General features: G+C 35.1%; 1 protein-coding gene and 1 long non-coding RNA gene across 6 annotated transcripts in view; both read left to right on the top strand.

Moving 5' to 3' along the window:
• LOC127850959 (uncharacterized) overlaps positions 1-27,416 on the top strand; it is a 59,184-nt gene that overhangs the window by 22,274 nt on the left and 9,494 nt on the right. For 4 of the 5 annotated variants that reach the window (XR_008035598.1, XR_008035597.1, XR_008035599.1 and 1 more), the window contains one exon: positions 18,659-18,775. This is a non-coding gene — a long non-coding RNA (uncharacterized LOC127850959). Of the gene's footprint in view, positions 1-17,743; positions 18,776-27,416 lie in introns of those variants that run through there. The other variant, XR_008035595.1, reaches the window with a different exon arrangement.
• Positions 9,278-11,868, top strand: LOC127850952 (uncharacterized). The gene is made up of 2 exons (XM_052384357.1): positions 9,278-9,377; positions 9,685-11,868. The coding sequence occupies exons 1-2, from the start codon at positions 9,363-9,365 to the stop codon at positions 11,479-11,481; spliced, it is 1,812 nt and encodes a 603-aa protein (XP_052240317.1). The 5' UTR covers positions 9,278-9,362; the 3' UTR covers positions 11,482-11,868.

Below are 27,416 nucleotides of genomic sequence, written 5' to 3' on the forward strand. Positions count from 1 at the left end.
GAGAAACATTTAAAATTGTAACACTCACTTATTCACAAGTCAAACCATGGGAATTCTTTCCAATAATACTGTTTGCATGTCTATATAGAAAGAAGTAAAGTTGATAATTGGATGATATGTCCTTTGGAATCCATTGCCTGAGGATCGTGTCAATATGAAATGCAGATTTCTTACACCTCACCACCTTCAGGGTCAACATTTTAATGCATTTTTCGAAGTTGAAGCAATTTTAATTTTTTCATGTTTCAAAAAAATTTGTAGGCCCGGGCCTGCTGTGCCTAATAGCAGCTACACCCTGTTCTTGTATAGACAAAACCACTGTTCAAATATGGAATTAAGAAAATTGTTATGTAACTCATTGGTTCAATGCCATTTTGACTATGCTAGCTCTTCATAGTACAATGGTATAAGTAAACAGTTAAAAAATAGACTACAAGTTGTACAGAATAAAGTTGTTAAATTTATTCATGGATATGACTCTAGAACATCTTTGAAAGTAAAGGATTTTAGTAGTATTGGTTGGTTAAATGTTCAAAACAGAGTTAAGCAAATAACACTCAACCATGTTTATAAAATTGTTAACAAGAAATGTCCTTCTAACATGACCTTTTTGTATAATAATATTAGTTTAGTGTCTGATATACATAGTGATAACAGTAGACATAGTAAAGATAACTTTTATTTACCTCAATGTCCTCAAGTGAATGGTTTTACCAGCACTACTTTTAATTATAAACTATCAAAGACTGGAACTGTTTACCTGCTGATGTAAAAATCATTATAAAAGAATAAATATGAATTTGAAAACAGAGTGAAAACTTCTCTCACAGACAATATGATTGAAATTGAAAGAAGATGCTGATTTTATTTGTTACTAGTAGTCTTATTGTTTAAATTAATGTTTATGTGATTGGTTTGTTTTATATATATATATATATATATATATATATATATATATATATATATATATATTACTGTAGTTCAAATAAGTCATCAATAAAGTATTTGTATGTACATTTAAATGTGATGACAAGATAGTAGTATACATTGTGTAACTAATGCTCCCTAATAATACATACTAATTACTATTTGATCTCAAGACTATAGTCTCAAGTTTAAATTAATGATATTTTTATGCGTATTAATGCCACCATTTTTGTACATTTTCCACCCATCTATAGGGCCCCATTGGAAATAAGTTGCAAACCTTTCATGGGACATCCTGTGGTATATATATCATGTCTTGATTTCAACATCTTGTAACTACTTGTTATTTCAGATCTCTGCTAAATACACTTACTTTTTACTTGTAACTGAATTTAAATGATAAACTTTGACTGTGATATTCAAAATGTGATATATCAATGCATTGTGATCCAAAACCTGTAATAATTGTTTTCCAATTATTAAATGTTGTAAATTGACTGTATTGTATGATCTGTACTTGTATGACATATATATACATATGCATGAATAAATCAATATTTAGAAAAGTGTGATAGACACTGTTTCCAGACATATTACAGTTAAATTACTTCATGTCAGTAATGGCAGTCAGGGATGGAAAATATCTTTTTACAATTGTTGCCGGCACTGTCAACCATATTTAGTGTTTTTGTTTCCCATCTAAAGAGTACTGACCCAAAACCATGGGCATGCCTGTGATATGTATCTTAAAGATTCTTAAAAGAAAAATAATATAAATTTTTACAACACCACTGCTCAGTTTTAACATTTCGAATACAGTATGTCTTATTTTGAGAGGCCACTCTAAATTGAGTTCATTTCCAAGGGCAAAGTTATGTCTTAATTTAATAATATTACCAAACTGAAAATTGTAACAGGCTGTCCCTAATTTTAATGGCACTGGATTGTTTAAGGCTTTGAAAAGCTAGTTGCCTGACCGGGATTATAACAACATCTGGAATTAAAATGCCTAGGATAAAATATAAACAATATCTGCCAGAAGTACTGTATGGTTGCAATCATCAAATATACAGAAATAATCGTTTTTCAAATTCAATCAAGCCCCACTCATTCCATTCCATGAAACCTTTCAGGTGTCTCAATACTGATTATAGCCCCACTGAGGGCTGTATGGCTATAGTCCATATACAGTTTGTGACTGCCTGGCTGGTCACTATAATGCCATTGGGACCAATGTGGAGTTTACTATTTCTTATATTACATCCAAGAGTTTTCTCTGTACCACTGTACAGTGTTGTACGATTGTTTATGGTATAGAACATAAACATATTGATTAAATTTCAAAGTTTGTCGCCTGGAGCCGAACATCAGCAATGTTGCAATGAATATAATTTAAGAAATACTGATTCTCTTAAGTTTGAATAATGTTGATGTTTTCACTTCAATAAACAACTATTTTGCTTTCTTAACATTTTATTAAAATTTGAATATTTTGCATGCAATAATATCTAATTTTAAACAATATCATTAATAAATATTCTATTATATTACTCTTTACAGATATTGGTCATTATATATCTATATTATCGGTTGATTTAGTGCAAATTTGTTGGTGTGTAACCCGAACTATATTTTCGGTGTAATATCTTCCGCCTAGAGGCGTTAGACATATTCTTCCACCAAATACACCCGAGAGACGATCGCCGATATGGCGGAATTGTCCGAGGTGTCCCGATTGCGCCGATCGCGATGCTGGTTATAGACGCTTGCATTACTGTCTATTCTGGGGCGACAATCGTGATACATCGGCTATCTCGGATTCCTCCGTAAGATAGGCCTCGTGGCTAACGGTCGCCATATTGCCTTGTATTACTACTTTACTACCCAAAAGGTTGTCAGTCTATTGTTATGAGGCTGTATACGATGCGCGTTGAACTAGCGCCAAACTTTTTACCGAAACTTTGATATAAATAGCACTATTAACGTTCATTTGTGTTGCATTTTGACCTATTATCCAAGTGATTTACTTTTCCATTTTTATTTAATCACCCTATCATCCAATTTTTAAGATGAAATTACGGTGTTTACAAAACCAACCAAACCGAAAGTGAAACTAGATGCATTACGTTTCGCGATGTAAACATTAAATATTTCTTCAGTTTGAGGAAGCGAATCGATAATAGACGTTGGAATATGTATGCAATACAGACTATCATTGCCGATTGTAGTACTGGCTAAAAAAATACCTTTTATGACAGGTCATGTATAGAACGTTAATCAAATAGTGACCATAAATCACTACAAATGCCAAATGTCTGGGTTGTTCATTAATATAATTAATGCACGTTTCTGATCTAATTGCCTGTATCTAGTTGTAATTAACATGATATTGATAAAATTAAAACGTTTTTTTCATAAATTAACATTACATGTTTATTTTTATCATTTAGGTAATGTATGATTGTATCATTATCATCATTAAATATTCTGAAAATAATCTAAATTATCATGATTACTTTAAAGTAGAATTTTTAAATTTTTCTCATTATTTTTTTAATGAATTTCCACATTTGCTTGATTCAAAATAAAATGTATTAATAAGGGTTTCAGTTTTTAATTTTTATCCAATTTTAAGTTCGATTAAATTTAAAGTACTAACTACATACATGTATGTGAAATGCTCTTGAGTTCGTTTCCTGGGCCTAGAACCAGTACTTGGGTGTCTCTTGGAGATTTCTTAAGAATGCTTCCACACTGGGGATCAAACCAGTGACCTCCAGATCATTAGGTGGACACCACATCCATTACACATCAGCGACCTTTAATTAGTAAATTACTTTAGTATTGCAGCATTATATAATATAATGTTGCTACATATTTTTGGAAAATGATTAATGTGCAGTACTAAATAAATCTAAATGCATACAATTTTAATTGTGTATATTGTGTGATTATTAGTTACAAATTCACTTTTTACAGGTATACTGGATTATGAAAGACTGATAAACATAAAATTGACAACTCATCTCCCCAACGATACTTTGTGTGGCTCATTCTCAGAACAAACCCATAGTCAGTGAGAAAACTACAGTGTAAAAAGACCACTTGATTGTGACAATTATGGCTGACCAAGCAAATGTTATCATTTAAAATAAAGAAAACTTCCAGTTCAATATACATTTTATACCAATTATGACATTGACCATCACAGAAAATAATTATAAGGTTGATTTTCCCAAAATTGACTGTTACAATTGGATACTGTTTTAAGCTTCACTCTACTTTGTCTGAAAATTTAAGTCCTAAATGATGTAATAGAAACATACATATTTAATTTTTAGTTTTACAAGTATATATATATATATATTATATTATATCTTTTTATCGATGGTAAATCAATTTAAGTTTAACTAATATATATATATATATATATATATATATATATATATATATATATATATATATATATATATATATATATATATATACACATTATATACATGTGTATGCTTTGATTTTGCAAGCATGAACACGGTTTCATTTTTTGAGTATTTAAACAAGAGGGCCATGATGGCCCTGTATCGCTTCACTGCTGAAAAAAAGGCTGAAACAAATTTCTCTGCATGTGCAAATACTTAAATATAGGCCCTATTTAAGCACATGTACACTTTTGTGACCTTCTGGGCTGGGTCAAATTTAACCCCAGGGGCATAATTTGAGCAAACTTTGTAGAGGACTACTATACCCAACTTCATACAAAATGTGGTAGCCCTAGGTCCTAGAGTTAAGGACAAGAATATTTTTAAAGTTTTCACAAAATAAGCAAGATATAAGCGTTATAATGTTCAATTTTGTGACCCGCGGGTCAGGATCAAATTTGACCCAAAGGGCATAATTTGAACAAACTTGGTAGAGGACTATACGATGTTATTGCATACCAAATTTGGTAGCCATAGTCCGAATGGTTTTCGACAAGAAGATTTTTAAAGATTTCACAAATTAGGCGCTTTGTAAGCGTTTATTCAGTTTTGTGACCTCCTGGGGCAGGGTCAAAGTTGACCCCAGAGGCATTATTTGAACAAATTTGGTAGAGGTTTATTAGATGTCACTACATTCCAAATTTGGTAGCCCTAGGCCCAATGGTTATGGACAACAAGATTTTTAAAGTTTTCACAAAATAGGCCCCATATAAGCGTATGTTCAGTTTTGTGACCCCGGGCAGGGTCAAATTTGACCCAAGGGGCATAATTTGAACAAACTTGGTAGAGAACTATTACATGTCACTACATACCAAATTTGGTAGCCCTATGCCTTATGGTTAAGGACAAGAAGAGTTTTAAAATTTTCACAAAATAGGCACTATATAAGCATATAATTGTTTTTCTGGCCCCCGGGGCAGGGTCAAATTTGACCCCTGGGGCATAATTTGAACAAACTAAGTAGAGGACTATACAATGTCACTACATACCAAATTGTGTAGCCCTAGGCCTTATGGTTATGGACAAGATTTTTTTTTTAAGTTTTCACAAAATAGGCATTATATAAGCATATGTTCAATTTTGTGACCCCCGGGGCAGGGTCAAATTTGACCCTAGGGATTAAATTTGAACAAATTTGGTAGAGGACTATTAGATGTCACTATATACCAAATTTGATAGCCCTAGGCCGGATGGTTATGGACAAGAAGATTTTTGAAGTTTTCACAAAATAGGCCTTATATAAGAATATGTTCAATTTTGTAACCCTCGGGGCAGCGTCAAACTTAATCCCAGGGGCATAATTTGAAAAAACTTGGTAGAGGACTATAAGATGGCACTACATACCAAATTTGGTAGCCCTAGGCCCAATGGTTATGGACGAGAAGATTTGTAAAGTTTTCACAAAATATACCCTATATAAGCATATGTTCAATTTTGTGACCCCCGGGGCAGGGTCAAATTTGACCCCAGGGGCATAATTTGAACAAATTTGGTAGAGGACTATTAGATGTCTCTTCATACCAAATTTGATAGCCCTAGGCCCAACGGTTATGGACGGGAGATTTTGAAAGTTTTCACAAAATAGGCCTTATATAAGCAAATGTTCAATTTTGTGACCCCCGGGGCAGAGTCAAATTTGACCCCAGGGGCATTAGTTGAACAAATTTGAAAAAGGATCACCCCAGGAACATTCCTTAGAAATTTCATCAGAATTGGACCAGTAGTTTAGGAGAAGATGTTTAAAGGAATAGTTAATGCACGGACGCACGATGGACACAGGACCTTTGGCCAGTGGAGCTAAAAATCAGATTAAACATTTAGTTTTGATTTAAAATCAGTTTTTATATGCAAGTGTCTATTTCACTTATAAATTAAAACAGCATATTATACATTATTGAAAAGATTATTCCAAGCTTGATGTCATATTTCAACTTTGCATAGTGTAGTTAATTGAACATTGTATTGAACTGTATGGGCAGCTATATTTTTTAATTTATGTATGTTGTATTATACAAAATGAATTATTTCTACCACAAGTAGACCATATAAGGCCTACTGCTACTAAATAGGCACTGGTATGAATTTGACACTGTTTTTGATGCTCATACAAAGCTTTAATTATTACTTCACTTTAGTATATTAAATATTTTTAAGTTTTTGTTCAACATTTTTTGCAAAAGAGTGTCTTAATGCATTTGAAAATATACTTAAAACAAACTAAAAATGTATTTTAACATACCTTTTTCCTGGTAAAGTGTATTTGGGATGATAAAAAATACACTTGAAGAGTATTAATGCTGGAAAAATGCAGAAAAAAATACATTTGTTTCTGTTAGAAGTGTGTCTGGTCTGCATTTTTAAGTGTATTAAATGCACATCAAATGCAGATAAATACAATGCCAATACTGTTACATGTATTGTAATGGACATAAAATGCACTTGTTCTTGTAATTAAATGCTTTAGTGAATAGAAATAACTTTTATAACGCTTTAACAATTAATAATACCTTTTTATATAAATTTTCTTTGAAATGTGACACTTAATTGATTTTTGCACCACTAGTAAGAGATATAATTTGTGCTCACAATGCTTTATCATTACACTATATAATATCATTTGTTGTATGAAAATTACCCGTAAAATTCATGTGAAAGCTCAAGAGATCTATAGCAGCGTGCTATACCCTGCTCCTTTTTACATGACTTGATGGTATTTAGTCCCCAATTCTACATGGCCAAGGGCAAATTAATGTGCAGATTTGACAAATAAGTCATAACTGGGATCCAATAGGCAGACTTTCATATTACTTGTATTTAATTTAAATCATGATCTGAATTGCTCTTTGGCAAATCTTCGTTGGTCACAGTATTCAACTGAATTTTGTTCACGTTGTAGTGATTATATTTTCAAATTATCAATATTTATCAGACAACATCTTTCTTCAAAAGTTTAACATGATTGCTTGGTTAATTTAGAAACAAGATCAATGCATCATAACATAAAATGAAAAAAATTGTAATAGTAAAAATGGCAGCAAAAAAGCACTAGATTATCTGCCTTAAATCTGAGACGTTATGTTGATGTATTGGAATTTCTCATAAATAATGTGTTCCATAGATGTATAATTGTATAGTCGCATGCATGAGTGGTGACAATGTCACAATACCAATTAAAGCCTATAATTTACTAAAACAATTTGAAGTTTGATGTGTGTTTTTTTCAAGATCGGTTATATATATATATATATATATATATATATATATATATATATATATATATATATATATATATATATATATATATATATATATTGTTGAAAAGTTAACATGCAATAAGTTTACTGTAATTAAGTGACAAATAGTTTTACTGATTTGGTTGGATGCATATATGCAGATATATCATGGTTTGTGCAGAGGACAGTAGCAAAAACAAGAGCTGTCTCCGTAGGATGACATACGCCCCCGATAAACGCTTTGATATTAGTTATGAGCATTTTTCCAAACCTAAACGCCGACCCTAAGTTCAAGGTCAAAGGGGTCAAAATTTGTGTGTGTATGGGAAGGCCTTGTCCATATACACATGCATACCAAATATGAATATTACATCTGAAGCGACATAGAAGTTATGAGCGTTTTTTCGAAACCTAAATGCAAAGTGTGACGGATAGACAGACGGACATTGCGATCACTATATGCCCTTCTTTGGGAGCATAAAAATGTGTTTCATATTGTTTTGGTAAATTAGTAATGTAGTTAAAAGAACAGAATCATCGATTATAAAGTTATTGATTATAAAATGTTGCTGGCATATTTGATGCATTCATCTAGCTATAAGAAGGTCCCTGTTTTATCCCCACTGGCACTGAGCGAGGGTTCTCAAAATCTTTAAGCAATATGAATAAGTACATATAGGGTCGAGAAAGCCTTGTTGATATGAGGGCTAAACACCTGAAATCAAAGCGACCCAGGTTAAAGGCCGAGGCCAAATAAATAAACCAGAGGCCGCATTCTGGATCTGGATATGTACGTCGCAGGACCTTTCGGTGTAGGCGCAAAGGAAGAGAGGGTGGTTTAGTCCCACTGTAGGACAGTTGACCTGAATATGTCAACTGTGTCCGCGCGAACAACACTTTCTTCAAGATTGTTCCACTCTATTAATGTCTTAGGGAAAAATGAGTTTTTATATAGTTGGGTTTTGCACTGGATTGGTGTGAAACACTTAGAGTTTTTAACTGAATATTGTTCAAAGATATTGTTTACTTTGAAGTCTTTGAAATGTTTAGGGGTAATTCTACGCTTTGATTGCCGGACTGGGGTAAGGAAGTCTTGGCTAGGCATTGCTGGCACCAGCCCCTCAACCACCTTGAAGAAGAAGATAAGTCTATTAGCCTGCTATACTCTGAACAAGTATTGTTTCTTCTCAGAAAACTGGCTTTGGTGTCTTACTAAGCTTTAGACTTTGAGTTTCAGTGCAATCTATCTAAAATAAATTGGTTAAATTAAATAATAATTTGTAAAAAATAAACATTCTGCACAAATTCAATTATTTACTTTACCTGTGTGCATGAATCATTTCAGTCTTGATGGTTAGTGAACTATGTCAAAAGCACCATAGCTATGAAACACTTGTATTTTGAATATTGCAATGTTCCACAGAAATGATGCTGATGATAATTCTACACGATCGTGACATGAAAAATGATGAATTATTAGATATTTCTAAATTCCATTTCCACCAACAATTCGGTTATTCCACTACCAGTTCACATGCTTTGTACACAGTTGAAAATAACACTATTCCACTCAACAACCGTGACACATGTATACTCAACATCACTTGACTCGCGGTATCACTTGTCTCGCGGTATTTCGTTGTGCGCCACCTAGCCGATGTTTACATTGTCTACAAGCTGACCTACTTTCATTTTTCATTGAAATACTATTTTCTGGGTGAAAATGAGTGGAATGCTGGTAAGTTTGTTCATTTTCTTCGTAAAGTTTATATTTTTCATTAAAATATAGTAAAAACACTAAGAAAATATGAAAAAAGTTGGTACTTGGCAACCTTTCCATCAATGTTTACAAGTTCGTCTGCTGTTATCAATAAGGTCAGACAACACAATTATAAAATGGTTAACATAAACTAATTCATATCAGTTTTGTTAATAGGTCAGACTCAACAATTTCATTAAAATGACTAATATAAATGTTGACAACGTCATTTAAATTAATGTCAACATTGAAAGATAATTAACCAGATCTGTTTGATTATTTTCAGAAATTGAAACAATTAAGAGACAAAAAGCCATATGACAGAAATAATCTGCAAAGGGCATATGCTGCTACATTGTCAGGGATGTCTGTGTATCGTGCAGCCAGGGTGTATCAGGTGCCTGAATCAACATTGAGGGACAGAACCAGACAAAATGTGTTGATTGACTGTCATCATGGGGCAAACACACTTTTCACCCAAGATGAAGAAAGGAAGTTGGTTGACCATATTGTATACATGGCAGACATTGGGTATGGGTACTCACTAATGGACATACAGTACATGGCATGGGACTATGCAATGTCTCTTCACAAACCTGTAAAGGCAAAAGAACATCTTAGCCAGGGTTGGATGTATTCTTTTCTCTCCAGGTGGGAAGAGCTAAAAGTTGTTAAGCCCCAATGTCTCTCTTTATCAAGGGCTAAGTCTGCATCCAAGGAAAACATTGACAAGTACTTCCAAGAGTTAAATTCTATTCTCACTGAACCTGATCTGAAGCAATGTCCACAAAGAATTTTTAATATTGATGAATCTGGATTCTCAACTGAACATAAACCACCCAAAATTGTATGCGGCAACAACACCAAACCTCAAGCAGTAACATCAGCCCGAACGAAAACAGTCACTGTAATTGGTGCTGCGAATGCTATTGGCAACCACATACCACCCTTTTACATTTTTCCGGGGAAAAGGTGGTGTGATGAATTGCTGGAGGGTGCTGCCCCTGGATCACATGGAGGCATGACTGAAAGTGGGTTTGTGAATAGGGACCTGTTTGAAAGATACCTGAAAGGTCATTTCACTAACCATGCGGGACTGGTTAAGGGCACAGACAAACCAATAACATTGATCCTGTATGACGGTCACAAATCACATGTGTCACTGACCCTGACTGATTGGGCTAAGGAACATTCAGTAGTATTGTTTGTCTTACCACCCCATTCTAGCCATCTCACCCAGCCTCTTGATATTGGTGTGTTCGGACCAATGAAACACCATTACAATAATGAGTGCAAAGCGTACATGCATGCAAACCCAGGGGTGTCCATCACACGGTATGAAGTGGCTCGGTTGACGGCAAGACCATACAGTAGAGCTTTTTCCCCAGAGAACATCACAAGTGCTTTTAGAAAGGCTGGTATTTACCCCTTCAATCCCGATGTGATTACATCAACAGCTACAGCACCATCGTCCATCTACAAACATCCAACAGAAATGTTAAGAGATGATGCAGAAAGTACCAGTGCTGAAAACTCAGAAAACAAGGCCAATGCATCAACTCGTAAAACTAGTCAAACCTTCTTTGAAGAGAGAACAATAACAAAAAAGGTGACTGTAAAACCAAGAAAAAAATTCACACCACCATATAAATTACAAGGAAGTCTCATGTCTGATAAAAACATGGAACAAATAAAACTCCAACATCAAAAGAAAATTCAGCTGGAAGAAAACGCCAAGAAAAATGAGAAAATATCTAAATCAAAGCAACCAAATAATCAAACAACATGTAAATCCCCAAAGGCAACAACATCTGGAATTCAAATCAACCGGGTCAACCAGCATGGCACAGATGCTGAATCTGAAACTGATGGTGATGAGGAGGAGGATCTATCGGATCTATGCTGTGTATGTTCCAGGTCGTCCCCTCCACAGCTGAAGGACATACACACACTGGTCATCATTAAATGGGGCCAGTGTGACAAATGCCAACACTGGGTCCACTTAACATACTGCTGTGATGTGAGGGTCCTGAGAAGAGACAGCACATTTTTGTGCATTCACTGTTGTTCTGCTGAAGAATGAATGACAACACTGTTTAATCAAATAAAACAATAAAATATATGAATAAACTTGAAAAACTATAACATTTCAACAATAATATCCCTTTGCAATTAATTTGGTAATGATTTTGAAAATTCAGTGTAAAATAACCTCAATTATGTTAGGGTAAACATGTTTGACCTAATTACCGCGACTCAAGTGATGTTATAAACTAGGACTAAAATGGCCGATAGCCATTCGTATTTTTCAGCGTTGTTTCGTTTTCTTTGTTAATTTTATACTAGTTTTATTATTTCTGATAAATATTATGATGGGATTAAATGAAAAATATTTCATTTGATTGGTAAGTTGTGTTTGGATGTTTTATTTCCGAGAATACGATTAAGTACCGCGACTCAACAGATGTACAGTATACTCAATTTTTAAACTTTTCGCAATAAAAATTGTCTTCTACTGTTATTGTTGTTGTTGTACTTTTGAAAGTAGTTCGAAAGATGGCGACTATTAACCCAGAGATTGATTTATGAAATAAATCGTCTGCTGATCCAGAGTGCTGGGGCGAATGAAATTCCAACCATCGGAGCGACCTAGATCGGTCATGGGCGATAATAATAGACAGGGATATAAATACGCGCATGAATAAATATTGCTTTCGGCTCTTTTCACTGGGGGCTGACGAGGTCAAAGCGTAGTCCGTTTCGCTACGACGTCGAGTATATGTTTTACTACGAAAACATTGTTTAAATACACATGACATCGAGAACGGATAAGTCGAAAATTGTGTTTAAAACATGTAAGATTATGATTTTGTAATAACAAAACTCTGAATTTAAGCACAATGTCATTTCATAGGTCTGTTACATCAAATTATAATCCAAGATGTGTCTGGTTTATGCGGTTAAACATGAAATAGACCGCTGATTTATCAAACCGAAGTCAAGTTTCACTTTTAAAAAATGCAATTAAGGTTTACAACTGTGTTTAATTGACACAATTTTACAATTTCCATATTGATCTATGTATTGTTAAGCCACTGGGGTGTTTAGAAATGTGTAGGGTGACCCAGTTATCAGAAATAAAGGCTACATATTATTATAAGGCATGATCATGTCTCTGACAGCATACGTATATGCCTCGCTACGACAACGCTTTCGCGTGCATGCGTTTCTCACAGAAGACGTATTGGTTATCTCTCAAAGGCAAAATAAAGAGGAAAAAAAATTAATACAGAGTCATGGAGTGGCTGGATGTTTCCTTTGAGACAGAGGTAGTAACAACGGCACAACATGATCCGAAGCGCACAGTCGACATGGTAATGCACATTTTTATGATATAATTACATTCACGACTAGGCCAAAGGAAACGATTAAAATCGAAAATCCATATATAAGATGACAGTTGAGAGTCGAGAACCTAATGTCGTTGGTCTCAATAAAAATGACGCATCTTCACCTTTTGACAATCCCTTATACGTTCATTTTGATAGAGACCGACGATAGGTTTTCAGCATACGGTACTCTTTATCAAATGACATTCGATTCTCGTTATTCCCAACTCGCTTATCTCGAAACTCTGCTTATGTCAAAGTAAATCCCATGTTCCAACTTCGATCATTATTTATCTCATACGGATTTTGATTTTTACATTGTATATATCAAAGCGATTTTCTTGAAAATCGGTAATCGTCAACTAATTTTGAGGTGAATTTCATGTTCGTATACATGATTGTACCTGTAAAATCCACACCTGTAACAGCCGTAAGGTGTGGAAAGTAGGACCCCAATGGCACAAATCCGCAATTGCATAATCAATATATTGTTGTAAAGTTGTGGCAGTGGGTTTCTGTCACAGGTTATTGTTAACTGCGTACATGACGGCCGGTAAATTTACTTCGTGTTACAATGCGGTTAAGGCCCAGTCTCACTATGATGCCGGCGGAGCCCCAGTGCGTGATCAGGCATCTACCGGGATGAACCGGGGCCCTACCGGGATGAACCGGTGCTCCACCGGGATAAACCGTGGACGACCGGGGACAACCGGTGCTCCACCGGGAAAGTATTAAAATGTTTAATACCTCCGGGATGAACCGGGAGTCACCGGGTAGGACCGGCAACGACCTGCGTGGCACCTGGAACAACCGGGACTGTACCGGGAACAACCGGGACGGCACCTTAGCTCCATCGGGGCCCAAAACCACCCCGGCAGAGCTACGGCAACGCCCCGGTGAATGCCGGCAGAGTCCCTTTATAGCTACGTTACATAAGTAAACCGGTGCTCTGACGGTACCGTCCCGGTTGTTCCCGATGCAGTCCCGGTTGTTTCCAGTGCCAAGCCGGTTATTGCCGGTCCTTCCCGGTAACTCCTGGTTCATCCCGGAGGTATTAAACATTTGAATACTTTCCCGGTGGAGCCCCGGTTGTCCCCGGTTAAACCGGGGCGTTGCCGCAGCTCTGCCGGGGTCTGATGCCGGTATAACCCCGGTGAGTGCCGGCGTAGTGACGGTATACCGGGGCTCTGCCGGGACTCTGCAGGCTTTCACCGGGTTCAACCTTTTCGTTTGGATGTGCATGCGCACAGTGAAGCACGGCATCTTTTGCACTGGGAAATGGCAGTCTGCAGTAACTGAAAACTGCATGTGATATGTCCAGAAATGGATACAGAAACTTCGTTGAGCAACCTATACATTATATTTGTACTTCGTTGCGCAACCAATACATACTCTGTGCGAAACCTTTACATAAAACGACTTGTAATTTCCTTCGAAACAAAGAATTTGCATAATTAAAATATATGTTCGTAACCTGTTTTGTACTTTAAAATGTGTAATGTACACTGAATCGAAGTAAAATGTAGTTTTATTTAATTTAAGTTACCGTAATAGGCTATTTTAACAGAATAACCACCTTATGCATTGCTTCAAATCAAAATATTTCGATTTTAGCTCAAAATAAACTTAAAGGTTGCAACTACGCGCATTTGTTATTAGTTTGTTATTGAAAATAAGTACCTACCATTACTGGATGTTCCGTTCTCTAATCCATAAACACCAGAAAATATGGAACTCGCCTGATTAAGTAGTGTATTTACACCATGTTTTCGTAGTAAAACATATACCCGACGTCGTAGCGAAACGGACTACGCTTTGACCTCGTCAGCCCCCAGTGCTTTTGTCATCGTCGAAAAAAACGAAAATAAAAAAAATAAGTTTTCAGAAATCGCAATAAAATTTTTTGGGTCGGGGGGTAAAAAGTGGGTCGGTCGGTAAAGGGCAAACAAACTCAATTTTAATTTAGGCCTCAAATGCAAATGCAAATACCTTAGAATACAATTCCATTTGATAAATAGTTATCTTAAACATCAATCATATACAATGTTGCATTTACATTTCACTTTGATGATCAATTATTAACAGATTTGACTTATTGTATGCCCCCAGTTGCTATATTTATGCTAAAATGTGTGTTCCTGTTAATAGCATATTCCTGTTATTAGCATAATTTTTGCTGACATGGTATGCTAAGAACAGGAATCCACTGTAGCAACATATTAATCAGGTATTATGGTTTGAATCCGTGAACTATTATTTTTAATGGGGAAAGAAAATCTCCATTGCGCGTTTTCAAAAATTCCTAATCAAGCTTGGTAAAAGAACACACAGAATAGCAAATTTATTACAGCGCCAAGTTCCGGGTAAAAATGATTGATATTTTTTATATTCCGTAAAGACAAATGCCGCATCATATCCTATGGGTGATTTAAAAAATAATGAAGCCTAAATAAAACATGCATTTATTTTCATACCATTAAGCATGTTTGAGTTCTTTTTCTATCTTACAGAAGTGTTTCCATGTGATTAACTTAAATGTGAAAATTCTTCTCAATAACTTGCTTCATTAACAAAATATATTGAACAATATCCTTAAAATTGCCCCAAGTGTACTGGTTTTGCGTGACATTTTTTGTAAAAGGCAATTTTCAATTTTATACTTCAATAAAACTTTCAGAAATATAAGGTATTGCCAGATTTGTTTGTTTTGGATTAAGCTTCAACACCTTGTTTCGGAGGCATTTTTTCTGTATTATATATGACTAAGTTACACAAAGTTAAAGCAGGTTTTCATCCGGGGATTCGAGAAAATATCATAACACATTCTATTTAAAAGGTAGATTCTAATTAGTTTGTATTATACATCAGCGGCTCGACTAGAGCCAATCAAAAGACTTGCTGGAGTCTTCAAGCCTCATTTGGTTAATTTAACTCAGCGTTCATTGCTACACTTTTGACTCATACACAAGATGGTTTGTGCTTATCGTGATTCGCGTATGCGGTAATGGATACAGTTCAGCAATGCGTCCGAGTGGACGCACATATTTCAAAACGATGCGTCTATTTCCATATTTGTGCGTCATAGACGCGAGACGCACATGTAGATTATACCCTGGAATAACTAAATCAACAAAAGGTTACCAGACAACAACTTTTGAATGACCCACGTACATTTGTTCAAAACACATTAAATTAAAAATTAATATTTATTATAATGTGATACATTGTAATGGTTTAATTATGCTCTTAGCATTGAAGTGCAATTTTATGCCTGGGACTTCCAAAATTTAATGCTTACAAATGGCTAACATGAGAAGGCTGAGCTCCAAGGTCAAAGTCGCACTTACAGGTCAATAGTCAAATATGGCTAACAGGTTGTGTTTGACATAAGCGTAGTTTTGCGACAAAAGTGGAATGTGGGGGCAACTGTGCCTTCTGAACACGTCTTTTTTTTTTAGGTCTATCATATTTTTCTTTTACTAAGTTCATGCCTTCTATCAGGTAAATTTGTGTCCGTGAACTCATATGAGCTCTTAAGGGCCATCATGGCCCGCTTGTTATGTTAAATAGCTACTTTATTTCAAAAATCTGTAAAATTGATAATTTTTAAATGTGTGAAAACAACACAGACTTCAATTGGTATTAGTCTAATTAAGTCTACAACAAACATTTGACATTTTGCAATACATGTATAGCAAAACCATAATTTATATTTAATGAAATTTTATATAATACAGTTTAGAAAATGTCAATATGTGTGTCACACAAATAATAGAACATACATTATGCCACAGTGGATGATTGGTGTTTGAGACGCAGTTCGTAGTTCGGAAGACGCGCAAAAGCAACTCACAAAGTGTTGATTATTTTAGTGTTTATTTTCATAAAGTACTCAATTAACAGCAATAATAACAATTATCTTTAGATAACACAGTTCTGACACACAGTATTAATTGTTTAGTTAAATTAATGTTTGTTTAGAAGCAATGTTTTCTTGTTACGTTTAATGCAATTTATATATGTATCACAGAATAACACAAAGTCAAGTAAACAAGGACTTGACACATTTTTATCCCCCGCCAAAGGCGGAGGGATATAGTTTTGGTGTTGTCCGTCAGTCTGTCATCTGTTAGTCCGTCCATCACAAACTTTTCAGGTCTATATCTCAGAAACTATAATTATAAGAATTTGCATCATGAAACTTAATGAATTTATAGATATCAATGAGGAGAAGTGCCATGCAGAAGAACCATAACCCTACACTTTCTTAAATAAGGGTTATTGCTCTTTGTTGTTTTTGTATGATGTAACTTTTCAGGGCTATATCTCAGACACGATACAAGATTTCAACATGAAACTGCATGGGCGTATAGATATTAATAAGGAGAAGCTCCATGCACAAGAACCATAACCCTTTACTTTCTTAAATGAGAGTTATTGCCATTTGTTGTTTTTGTATGATGTAACTTTTCAGGGCTATATCTCAGATATGATACAAGTTTTCAACATGAAACTTCATGGGCGTATAGATATTAATAAGGAGAAGCTCCATGCACAAGAACCATACCCCTACACTTTTTTAAATAAGAGATATTGCCCTTTGTTTTTTTGTATGATGTAACTACAAAAAAGTAAGAAAAGGCACAACCCTACAAATAAGCTTTAATTAAGTTATTCACCCATCAATAAACAAAATTTATTTGGTGGGGGATATCAATTAAACGAATTTTCTTGTTGTTTATATTATAAAAGTGAGGACTTCATATAAAATTTATTTATCAAAATGAAGACTTGCCCTAAATTAGTTGTTTGCAAATAAGAATTTTCCCCAAAAATCTTTATATAATTTAAAGTGAGGACTTAAGACACACAATTCATTTGATGAAAATAAAGACTTGTCCTACAATTTTTTTTTTTGGAAAATAATAATTTTCTCAAATAAATGTGAGAACTTGATACACAATTCATTTGATCAAAATAATACTTTTCCTTCTATTACAATGTAGTTTTTTTTGTTAAATAAGATTTTTCTCAAAAACATTATAATCAATCAAAATGAGGACTTTACACAGAACTTATTTTATTATAAAAGTGAGGACTTGACACACAGATTGATTTATCATAAAAGTGAGGACTTAATGCACACTTCATTTTATCAAAATGATGATTTCCCCTTTAATTAGTTTTTTTCAAAATAAGATCTTTCTTAAAAAAAGTATTTGCAATCAAAATGAGGACTTTACACAAAACTTATTTTATTATAAAAGTAAGGACTTGACACACATATTGATTTATCATAAAAGTGAGGACTTAATGCACACTTCTTTTTATCAAAATGATGACTTGCCCTTCAATTAGGTTTTTTGAAAATAAGAACTTTCTCAAAAAAATTATTTGCAATCAAAATGAGGACTTTACACAAAACTTATTTTATTATAAAAGTGAGGACTTGACATACAATTGATTTATCATAAAAGTGAGGACTTGATACACACTTCATTTTATCAAAATGATGACTCCAGTTTTTTAAAATAAGAACTTTCTCAAAAAAATTCTTATCAATCAAAATGAGGACTTTACACAAAACTTATTTTATTATAAAAGTGAGGACTTGACATACAATTGATTTATCATAAAAGTGAGGACTTGATACACAATTCATTTTATCAAAATGAAGACTTGCCCTTCAATTAGGGTTTTTGAAAATAAGAATTAACCTCTAAAAACTCTTTATTTCATCAAAATGAGTTCTTAACATACAATTCTTGGCAAGCATGTCTTATGAATCATTTCCTGAATACAATAATTAGATGGACACTGGACAGTTATGTAGATTGATGTTGTGATTAAGCTTTCGATTTTGTGATGCAGGAGATGATGCCAATGATTCACCATTAGAAGATATGACGGTAACAGTGGTCCAGAACTTGGCTCAACCAGAGTTCCACCAACATTGCAACATGCACACAACCAGCAAAACATACCAAGGTACTTGGGAGAGAAAATATTTGGTGCTCATATTCAACCATTCTTGTAAAACTTCAACGCGGACAAGTTTATGGAAGTTGTGACAAAGGATTGCTCTCTTTCTTGTGAAACAGCTGGTAAGGCTGGTGATGCCCCAGATGCACTAGAAGACATTAATTTTTAGCTTGACTATTGTATATGAAATATATATAGTGGAGCTATCCTACTCAACCCGGGATCGGCTTCCCGTAAGCGTAAGCGTGCAAATGTTAAAGTTTGCGTACTACCCCAAATATTTCCTATGTCCCTTGACAAATTTCTTAAATATTTTGCATACTTCTTTACCAACATGACCCCAACTTACAAACAAGAGCAGACAACTGTATCAATCATTTTATAAGAATAATGGCCTTTTTTCCACTTAGAATATGCATATTATTAATAACTCTATGTAAAAGTTTGCGAACCACCCCAAATATTTCCTATGTCCCTTGACATAATGCTTTAATATTGTGCATACTTCTTTACCAACATGACTCAAATTTGACCCTGCCTTGGGGGGTCAAAAAATTGAAAATTTGCTTATTATATAAGGCCTATTTTGTGAAAACTTTAACAATCTTTACATGCATAACCATTGGGCCTAGGGCTACCAAATTTGGTATGTAGTGACATCTAATAGTCCTCTACCAAGTTTGTTCAAATTATGCCCCTGGGGTCAAATTTGACCCTGCCCTGGGGGTGTCAAAAATCGAAAATTTGCTTATATAAGGCCTATTTTGTGCAAACTTTAAAAATCTTCTTGTCCTAACCGTATGGCATATAGGGCTACCAAATTTGGTATGTAATGACATCTTATGGTCCTCTACCAAGTTTGTTCAAATTAAGCCCCTGGGATCAAATTTGACCGTTCCCCAGGGGTCACAAAATTGAACATATGCTTATATTGGGCCCATTTTGTGCAAACTATAAAAATCTTCTTGTCCATAACCATTGGACCTATTTCTACTAAATTCGGTAGGTAGTGACATATAATAGTTCTCTACCTAGTTTGTTCAAATTATGCCCCTGGGAACAAATTTGACCTTGCTCCAGGGGTCACAAAAATGAACATATGCTTAAATAAGGCCTATTGTGTGCAAACTTTAAAAATCTTCTTGTTCTTAATTATAGAGCCTAGGGCTACTAAATTTGGTATGTAGTGATATCTAATAGTCCTCTACCAAATTTGTTCAAATTATTTCCCTGGGCTCAAATTTGACCCGGCCCCGGGGGTCACAAAACTGAACATATGACGTTTACCAGTGGAGATTACTGCGGCCGTTTGGCTGTGACCAACAACAACATCAACATCTTGTAAACATGAGATAAAACCCTGTAATTTAGTGCCATTTTAGGTCAGATGGTGACTGCTTACAAAGGCATTGAAGTAAGAACATGTGTTATGAATGTTTTTCTTACAAACTGAAAAAAGTCGGGTTTTATTTAAATATGTTGAAAGTGACCATATATCTGGATGAAAATATTTTGGATGACATGTTAATTTCATGTCTTTTTTTGTAGTGTTAAAACCAGTTTAATAATATATTATTGATTTTAAAAACACAACTTCCATGAACATAATTATTTCAAGAAAAGTCAATATATGATACTGCAAGGTAAACTCAAACTTTGTATCCAAGAGAAGGTGTTGAAATTAATGAAGTGCAATGTTCTTAACTATCCTATATGCTGCTTTTTAATAACTAATGATTCATTGTTCCATTTGTGAATCGTGACTCATGAATTGTGAATATGATTGTCAATTGCTCAACAATCCATATATATTTCTGACCATTTTATAATTTTCTTAATATAAGTTATGAATTGATCTTAGAAGTCAAATGTATTACTTAATTAAAAACATTTATAAATATAAAGAAATAATCTTTAGATTATCATAATATTCTCAGGCCTGTTGGTCTAAGGGATGTGTGGGTTGATGAGCAATTTCTCCTTTTATCACAATTATTTCTACCCTACCTGATCATTTCCTTCATATTCCATTTTAATTTAATTGACATCTGCAACCTCTTTCAAATTGGGAAAGTCCAAAATGTGTCGTTTGGTAAAGGTTTAAGGCATTTTGATTCCTATGGGTCTTGAGAATCTGTTTCAAATCAAATGCGTAGATTTGATCGTCAGCGTCTAAAAATATGTGAAATAGAAAGAACGACAATATCTTTTGGAGAGATAAATGTACCTACGTTATAAGCAAAGGACCTGTGCAACAATTCCCGGGCTTTTAAGTCTGTTTAGTTAACACGCTAGTAACTTTTTCCATTTATAAAAATGCTCACCCTTCCAACTTTAAACCCCCAGTGGGACGAGGGATAGAAAGAGAAAGTCACATGCTTGAGTACATTTCAACCCATGCGCATTGCACGTTTTTTTTCGCAAAGAAAAAACAGTGGAGCGATACAGGGTTATCATGGCCCTCTTGTTTTGAATATACAGTTATTATATATGACTTATTACTTATTAAAGATCTTTGCTAAAAGAATATACAAACAAGACTTAATATCTCGGCTATCAAAACTGATTTATATAGTTATCATTATAGTATTCAGATATTACATACTGATATCCATACACAAATTCTGGCATTCATTTATTTTCCTTGTCTTGACACTTTCTTCCAACAAATAACCACTTACTGTTAGATCAGCAATATTCGGACAGGTAAACTCTATCTAAAACCACGGTAAAGTCTAACCCCATTATTGCAGTTTATGGTTAATGTATAAATATGTGAAGTACATGTATGATTATAAAATTAAGAAATTTAGAAGCACAAGATAATGTATCACTTGTGACCAACCAATAGCTTTACAATAATTTTGCAAAACAGAAATGAACATGGAGTATAAAATTTAACTTAGATTTATTGGAATGTGAAATACATTTTTAAAAGCTGAATAACAGATCTATTAACATATTTCTCTCTGACAATACTAATGGCACAAACTTGACATTGCTTATTTGATGACTTGAATTGATAACACTCTTAAATAATTATAATGGACATGCTATGCCTTAAAAATGTTCTTTGGTCCAATTATGACATTTAAAAATTATTCAGTACCCATGCTTCAATAGCTCGTATAATCAGATTACCCTACCCATTGAATACCTGAACATTGTAATATATTTATAAGATATAATCGCTCCGCAAATTTCTTTGTGTGAGTGTAGTGTCAGGCAATTTGAAAAAGATCTACAATAAATTGAATTTCTTTCATATCATACCTGCCAAATCACTCGAAGCCTTTGACTAGTAATGGCTGCAATATGAGAACCATAGCTGAAACTTTCAATTTAAAATCCACTGGTGATCAGCAATTGAACGAACTTGTTCGAACATTTGGCCATTATTGAGGAGGGCATATATTAGTCACACCTTACCTCTAATTCTGAGTTCTTGTGTGTATATGTGTGTGAGTATTCTGTATGAAATTAGTATCATCTCTGTAATTTGTGCATTCCTAGAAGGATTTCAATGTCATTTCATATTTATGCCCCCCTTCGAAGAAGAGGAGGTATATTGCTTTGCACATGTCGGTCGGTCTGTCGGTCCGTCCACCAGGTGGTTTCCGGATGATAACTCAAGAATGCTTAGGCCTAGGATCATGAAACTTCATAGGTACATTGATCATGACTTGCAGATGACCCCTATTGATTTTGAGGTCACTAGGTCAAAGGTCAAGGTCACTGTGACCCGAAATAGTAAAATGGTTTCCGGATGATAATTCAAGAACGCTTATGCCTAGGATCATGAAACTTGATAGGTAGATTGATCATGACTCGCAAATGACCCCTATTGATTTTCAGGTCACTAGGTCAAAGGTCAAGGTCACAGTGTCCCGAAATAGTCAAATGATTTCCGGATGATAACTCAAGAATGCTTATGCCTAGGATTATGAAACTTGATAGGTACATTGATAGTGACTCGCAGATGACCCCTATTGATTTTGAGATCACTGGGTCAAAGGTCAAGGTCACTGTTACCCGAAATAGTAAAATGGTTTCCGGATGATAACGCAAGAACGCTTATGCCAAGGATCATAAAACTTGATAGGTAGATTGATCATGACTCGCAGATGACCCCTATTGATTTTGAGGTCACTAGGTCAAAGGTCAAGGTCACAGTGACTCGAAATAGTAAAGTGGTTTCCCAATGATCACTCAAGAAAGTTTATGGCTAGGATCATGAAACTTCATATGTACATTGATCATGACTCGCAGATGACCCCTATTGATTTTCAGGTCACTAGGTCAAAGGTCAAGGTCAAAGTGACAAAAAACATTTTTACAAAATGGCTGTCACTACAACTGAGAGCCCATATTTTATATTTGCCTGACTACAGTACAGACACAGTGTACTTAAACAAAAAGCCCGTCAGCAGTGTTCTTTTTTCTCGATGGGTGACACTTCCTGGGGGATGGACACGCTACTTACCGCGTTGTTTGGCCGTCATTCACCTTGTTTCACGATGAAAAGGAGTCGGCAACATGGGAATTGGAAATATGCATTCCGCAAACTAGGATACATTGTAAATAACCGAAATAATAAATATTCGGCCGATGGGGAAATGGCAAAAAATGACTTCGCAAACTGACAATCTGAAATTCAAAATTCAGCAATCCGGTACAAAGATAGCGACGATCACAGCTTCATTGCTTTATTTGTCCGTTTCACCAATTTTAGATTTTTAACTGTGTAGAGGTTTAACCACTTTCGACAGCTAATTGGTGTTTATCTGTTGTGTAATGTCAATAAAGTTGTGAAAAACTAAAGAGTCAGTGTTTATTACATGTATTCCCTATCAGAGCTGTATGTGTAAGAAAAATAAATGAAATTATGAAGATGATTTATATACATGCTAACGCAGTGTAACTGTTAACAGATATTCATTTTCATTTTTACCCGTTACGGTTATCAGAAAGTCCCCAGGAAGCACATTTTTTTCATAATTTGTATGACACAATAAAACATTATTTGTACATGATTGTATTGCATTTAATCTAAATAAAATTTGCTCGTCCAATGAAAGTTGTGTCCCATAATGCATTGTACTCTTTACACTTCTGATGAATGGTGTAGGCCTCAGATTTTGGCTCTTTGAGAAAAAAACTATTGAAAACATGCCCCCGGGGTAAATTTTGGCCATGCCCCATTACCCAGGTGAGTGATAAAGGGCATTTTTTCAATCTTGTCTAAAAAAATTCATAAATATAACAATGTTTCATTATAAATTTCTGCTTGAAAAGAGAGAATATGTATTGCTTAAATAAGGTTTATAGTAAATTAAAAACAGCGTTAATACATGTATACCCCTTTAAGCTACTGTAATCCTTTAGTTCAGAAACATTTCAAACAGCTTTATGGGGAACAAAATAATGTTCTATGGTCCAACCAGTTTGTATAATGTTTTAAAACTATTCAATATTCCCCACAGGATTTTGAATAGCTCAACAAATGAGATATTTTACACTTAAAGAAGATTCCTTTGTGTGAAATAGACATGCTCAAATATCCACAAACATTTTTCGGCGTAAGCTGTATTAAGCCAGCTTTTCACCCTGACTTGACCTTTGTAAGTGTCCAATAATACTCAAATAAAATTTCCCGCGGCTAGGTACGAATGAATACACTTCATTTATTCCATTGGCTGATTTGAGTATAACACCATAACATTGGAAACATATCCGCGTCTTTGTAACACTGTTTTACTGCATGAAACAATTTTATCTCTAATGAAAAGGCTCAATAGATAGAACAGTTTTACAATCAATTTTCGACATAAATACAGTTTGTGCGTTCACCTTTTATTTTCAGAGAATTACCAGCGCAAAAGCGTTTATACTAGTAGCTATGTTGTCATATTTAGTACTTACTTGCATTGCATTTCAACCCGCGAGGTTTCGGGTCAACTCGCGGCCATTTGTGAAAGTCAGAGTTTATATACAGTTCATCACCGGAGTTCGCAGAAGGGGTTGCGATCATTGTGTTACACCGGTCTTACTGACAATAACGTACTGACTGTAATGCATTGCATTCCAATCCGCAAGGTATCAAGGTCAGTTTGCGGTCAGTTGCAGAAATCTTTATATAAACGCCGTCTCGGAAACTTTGTGCACTTGAAGTCTGTTTTGATCAGAAAGATACTAAATAAAGATATTCGGCGATATTATTGTGGTATGTCAATCATCGATTTTTAATATGGTTTCAACATTTGCATGATAAGGACCAATTTTGATAAAAATAATTAGAAATATTTATCCATTTAGACCAGTTTATTAAGCATGAGCACAATAATTCACTATACTATAATTATGCAATTAAATAAGATTCGAGTATTGCCGGCTGACCTATATGCAATCGTTTATTTTCATGTTTCTTGTGTTTTTCTATTCTGTAAATATAGATATCTGAGTAATAATATCACATAAAGCAAAATAAGCCACGAAATCTGGCGCAACACCCCGTAATTGATTTGCTTATGATGTAGCTAAGAACTGCGCAGAAAAAAGGCATCCGCTACTTTTTATCTCATAGAGATAACTTTTGATCGTTCATAAACATCGACCACAATCAACGCCGTATATCTTTTTAAAAGATATTTCTTGTTTATACTCCCCCAAAATTTATTTTGGGGGGAGCATATTGTTGCCGCTTCTTCTGTTCGTCTGTGTGTCCGTCCGTGCACAATTTTTGTCCCGGCTATTTCTCAGCAACTCATGACCGGAATTCAATGAAACTTTATGGGAAGTTTCACTACCAAGAGGAGATGTGCATATTATCAGCGGGTTCTGGTCGGATGATTTTTCACAGAGTTATGGCCCTTTGAAATTTTCCATTAACTGTACATATAGTGCAATTCTTGTCCGGGCTATTTGTCAGCAACTAATGACCGTAATTCAATGAAACTATATGGGAAGCTTCACTACCAAGAAGGGATGTGCGTATTATTAGCGGGGTCTGGTCGGATGTATATTCACAGAGTTATCGCCCTTTGAAATTTTCTATAAAGCAATTATTGTCCCCCCAACTACTGTGCCCTCAAGACGTTTCCTTTTATCTGAATATATAGTGCAATATTGTGACAAAAAAAACCTTTGGGGAGCATTGATCACCGGTCTCCGACGGTTTCTTGTTTTATTATGTTTCCTTTAAGCTGAATAATGTTCAATATGATATTTAAGCAAATTAGCCAATGGTTTATTTAACCCATTCCAATAAGAATTGGAAACTTGTCAACATTTTATTTGTATAACTTTATGTGCAATTTGCATGTCAGATTTTTGTGAATTAGTAGCTTTGATATTGCAATTGTTTAATTACTGTAATTTAAATCATACTTACAAAACCTTTAAAATCAATGCTATTAAGTTTCTATATATGAAGAAGACGACGCAGAAGAAGAGGACAAGGATGCATTCTACGACGCCTTCAAAGTGTTTCAAAGGACATCCCCCAACACGACATGCTGATGTTGCTCGGCGACTTCAATGCTAAGGTTTGCTGCGACAACAAAGACAAAAAGAGGACCATGGGAAGACATGGAGTGGATGTGATCACCAACAACGGGGAGAGACTAGTCAATTCTGCCAACAGAACGACTTGGTCATAGGAGGGACCCTGTTCGGGCACAAGGAGATCCACAAACTTACATGGACATCACCAGACAGCAGGACCCAGAACCAGATCGACCACATCATCATCACCTACACAAGGTCGATATATCGTATTAAATATATCATGCGTCGCCGCGACTGTCAAGAAAAATATTGTGCGTCGCCGCGACTTTTAAGAAAAATATCGTTGGTCGCCGCGACTGTCAAGAAGGACATCCCCCAACACAACATGCTGATGTTGCTCGGCGACTTCAATGCTAAGGTTTGCTGCGACAACAAAGACAAAAAGAGGACCATGGGAAGACATGGGGTGGATGTGATCACCAACAACGGGGAGAGACTAGTCAATTCTGCCAACAGAACGACTTGGTCATAGGAGGGACCCTGTTCGCGCACAAGGAGATCCACAAACTTACATGGACATCACCAGACAGCAGGACCCAGAACCAGATCGACCACATCATCATCACCTATACAAGGTCGATATATCGAATTAAATATATCATGCGTCGCCGCGACTGTCAAGAAAAATATTGTGCGTCGCCGCGACTTTTAAGAAAAATATCGTGGGTCGCCGCGACTGTCAAGAAAAATATCAAGTATCGCTTTGTGTTTCTAGTTTCGCCCTTGATGAAAGAAGTGCAAGATTATATATGGCACTATCAGGATTCCGTATGTTTTAGTATTTGCTCCTCGTTGTCCTGGGTATTGAACCCTCAGGGCAGGCAAGTCTACATGGCGTATAGTGGTTATGTTTTAGTATTTGCTTCTTTTTGTCCTGGGTTTTGAACCCCCAGTGCAATTTTTGTTTGTATGCCCCCAGTAGGGTGGAATATGGCAGTTTTACTGTGTATCCAATTGTCTGTGAAGTGAACTATTTCTAAATTTGTTAAGTGCTTGATTTAAAATATGTAATTACCACTAAATGTAGATGTAAAATGACACAATTTTCAATCGAAGTTATGTAAATGTTCCTGAATTATTT

Source organism: Dreissena polymorpha, chromosome 11, assembly GCF_020536995.1.
Source record: "Dreissena polymorpha isolate Duluth1 chromosome 11, UMN_Dpol_1.0, whole genome shotgun sequence".
Classification (NCBI taxonomy): Eukaryota; Metazoa; Mollusca; class Bivalvia; order Myida; family Dreissenidae; genus Dreissena; species Dreissena polymorpha.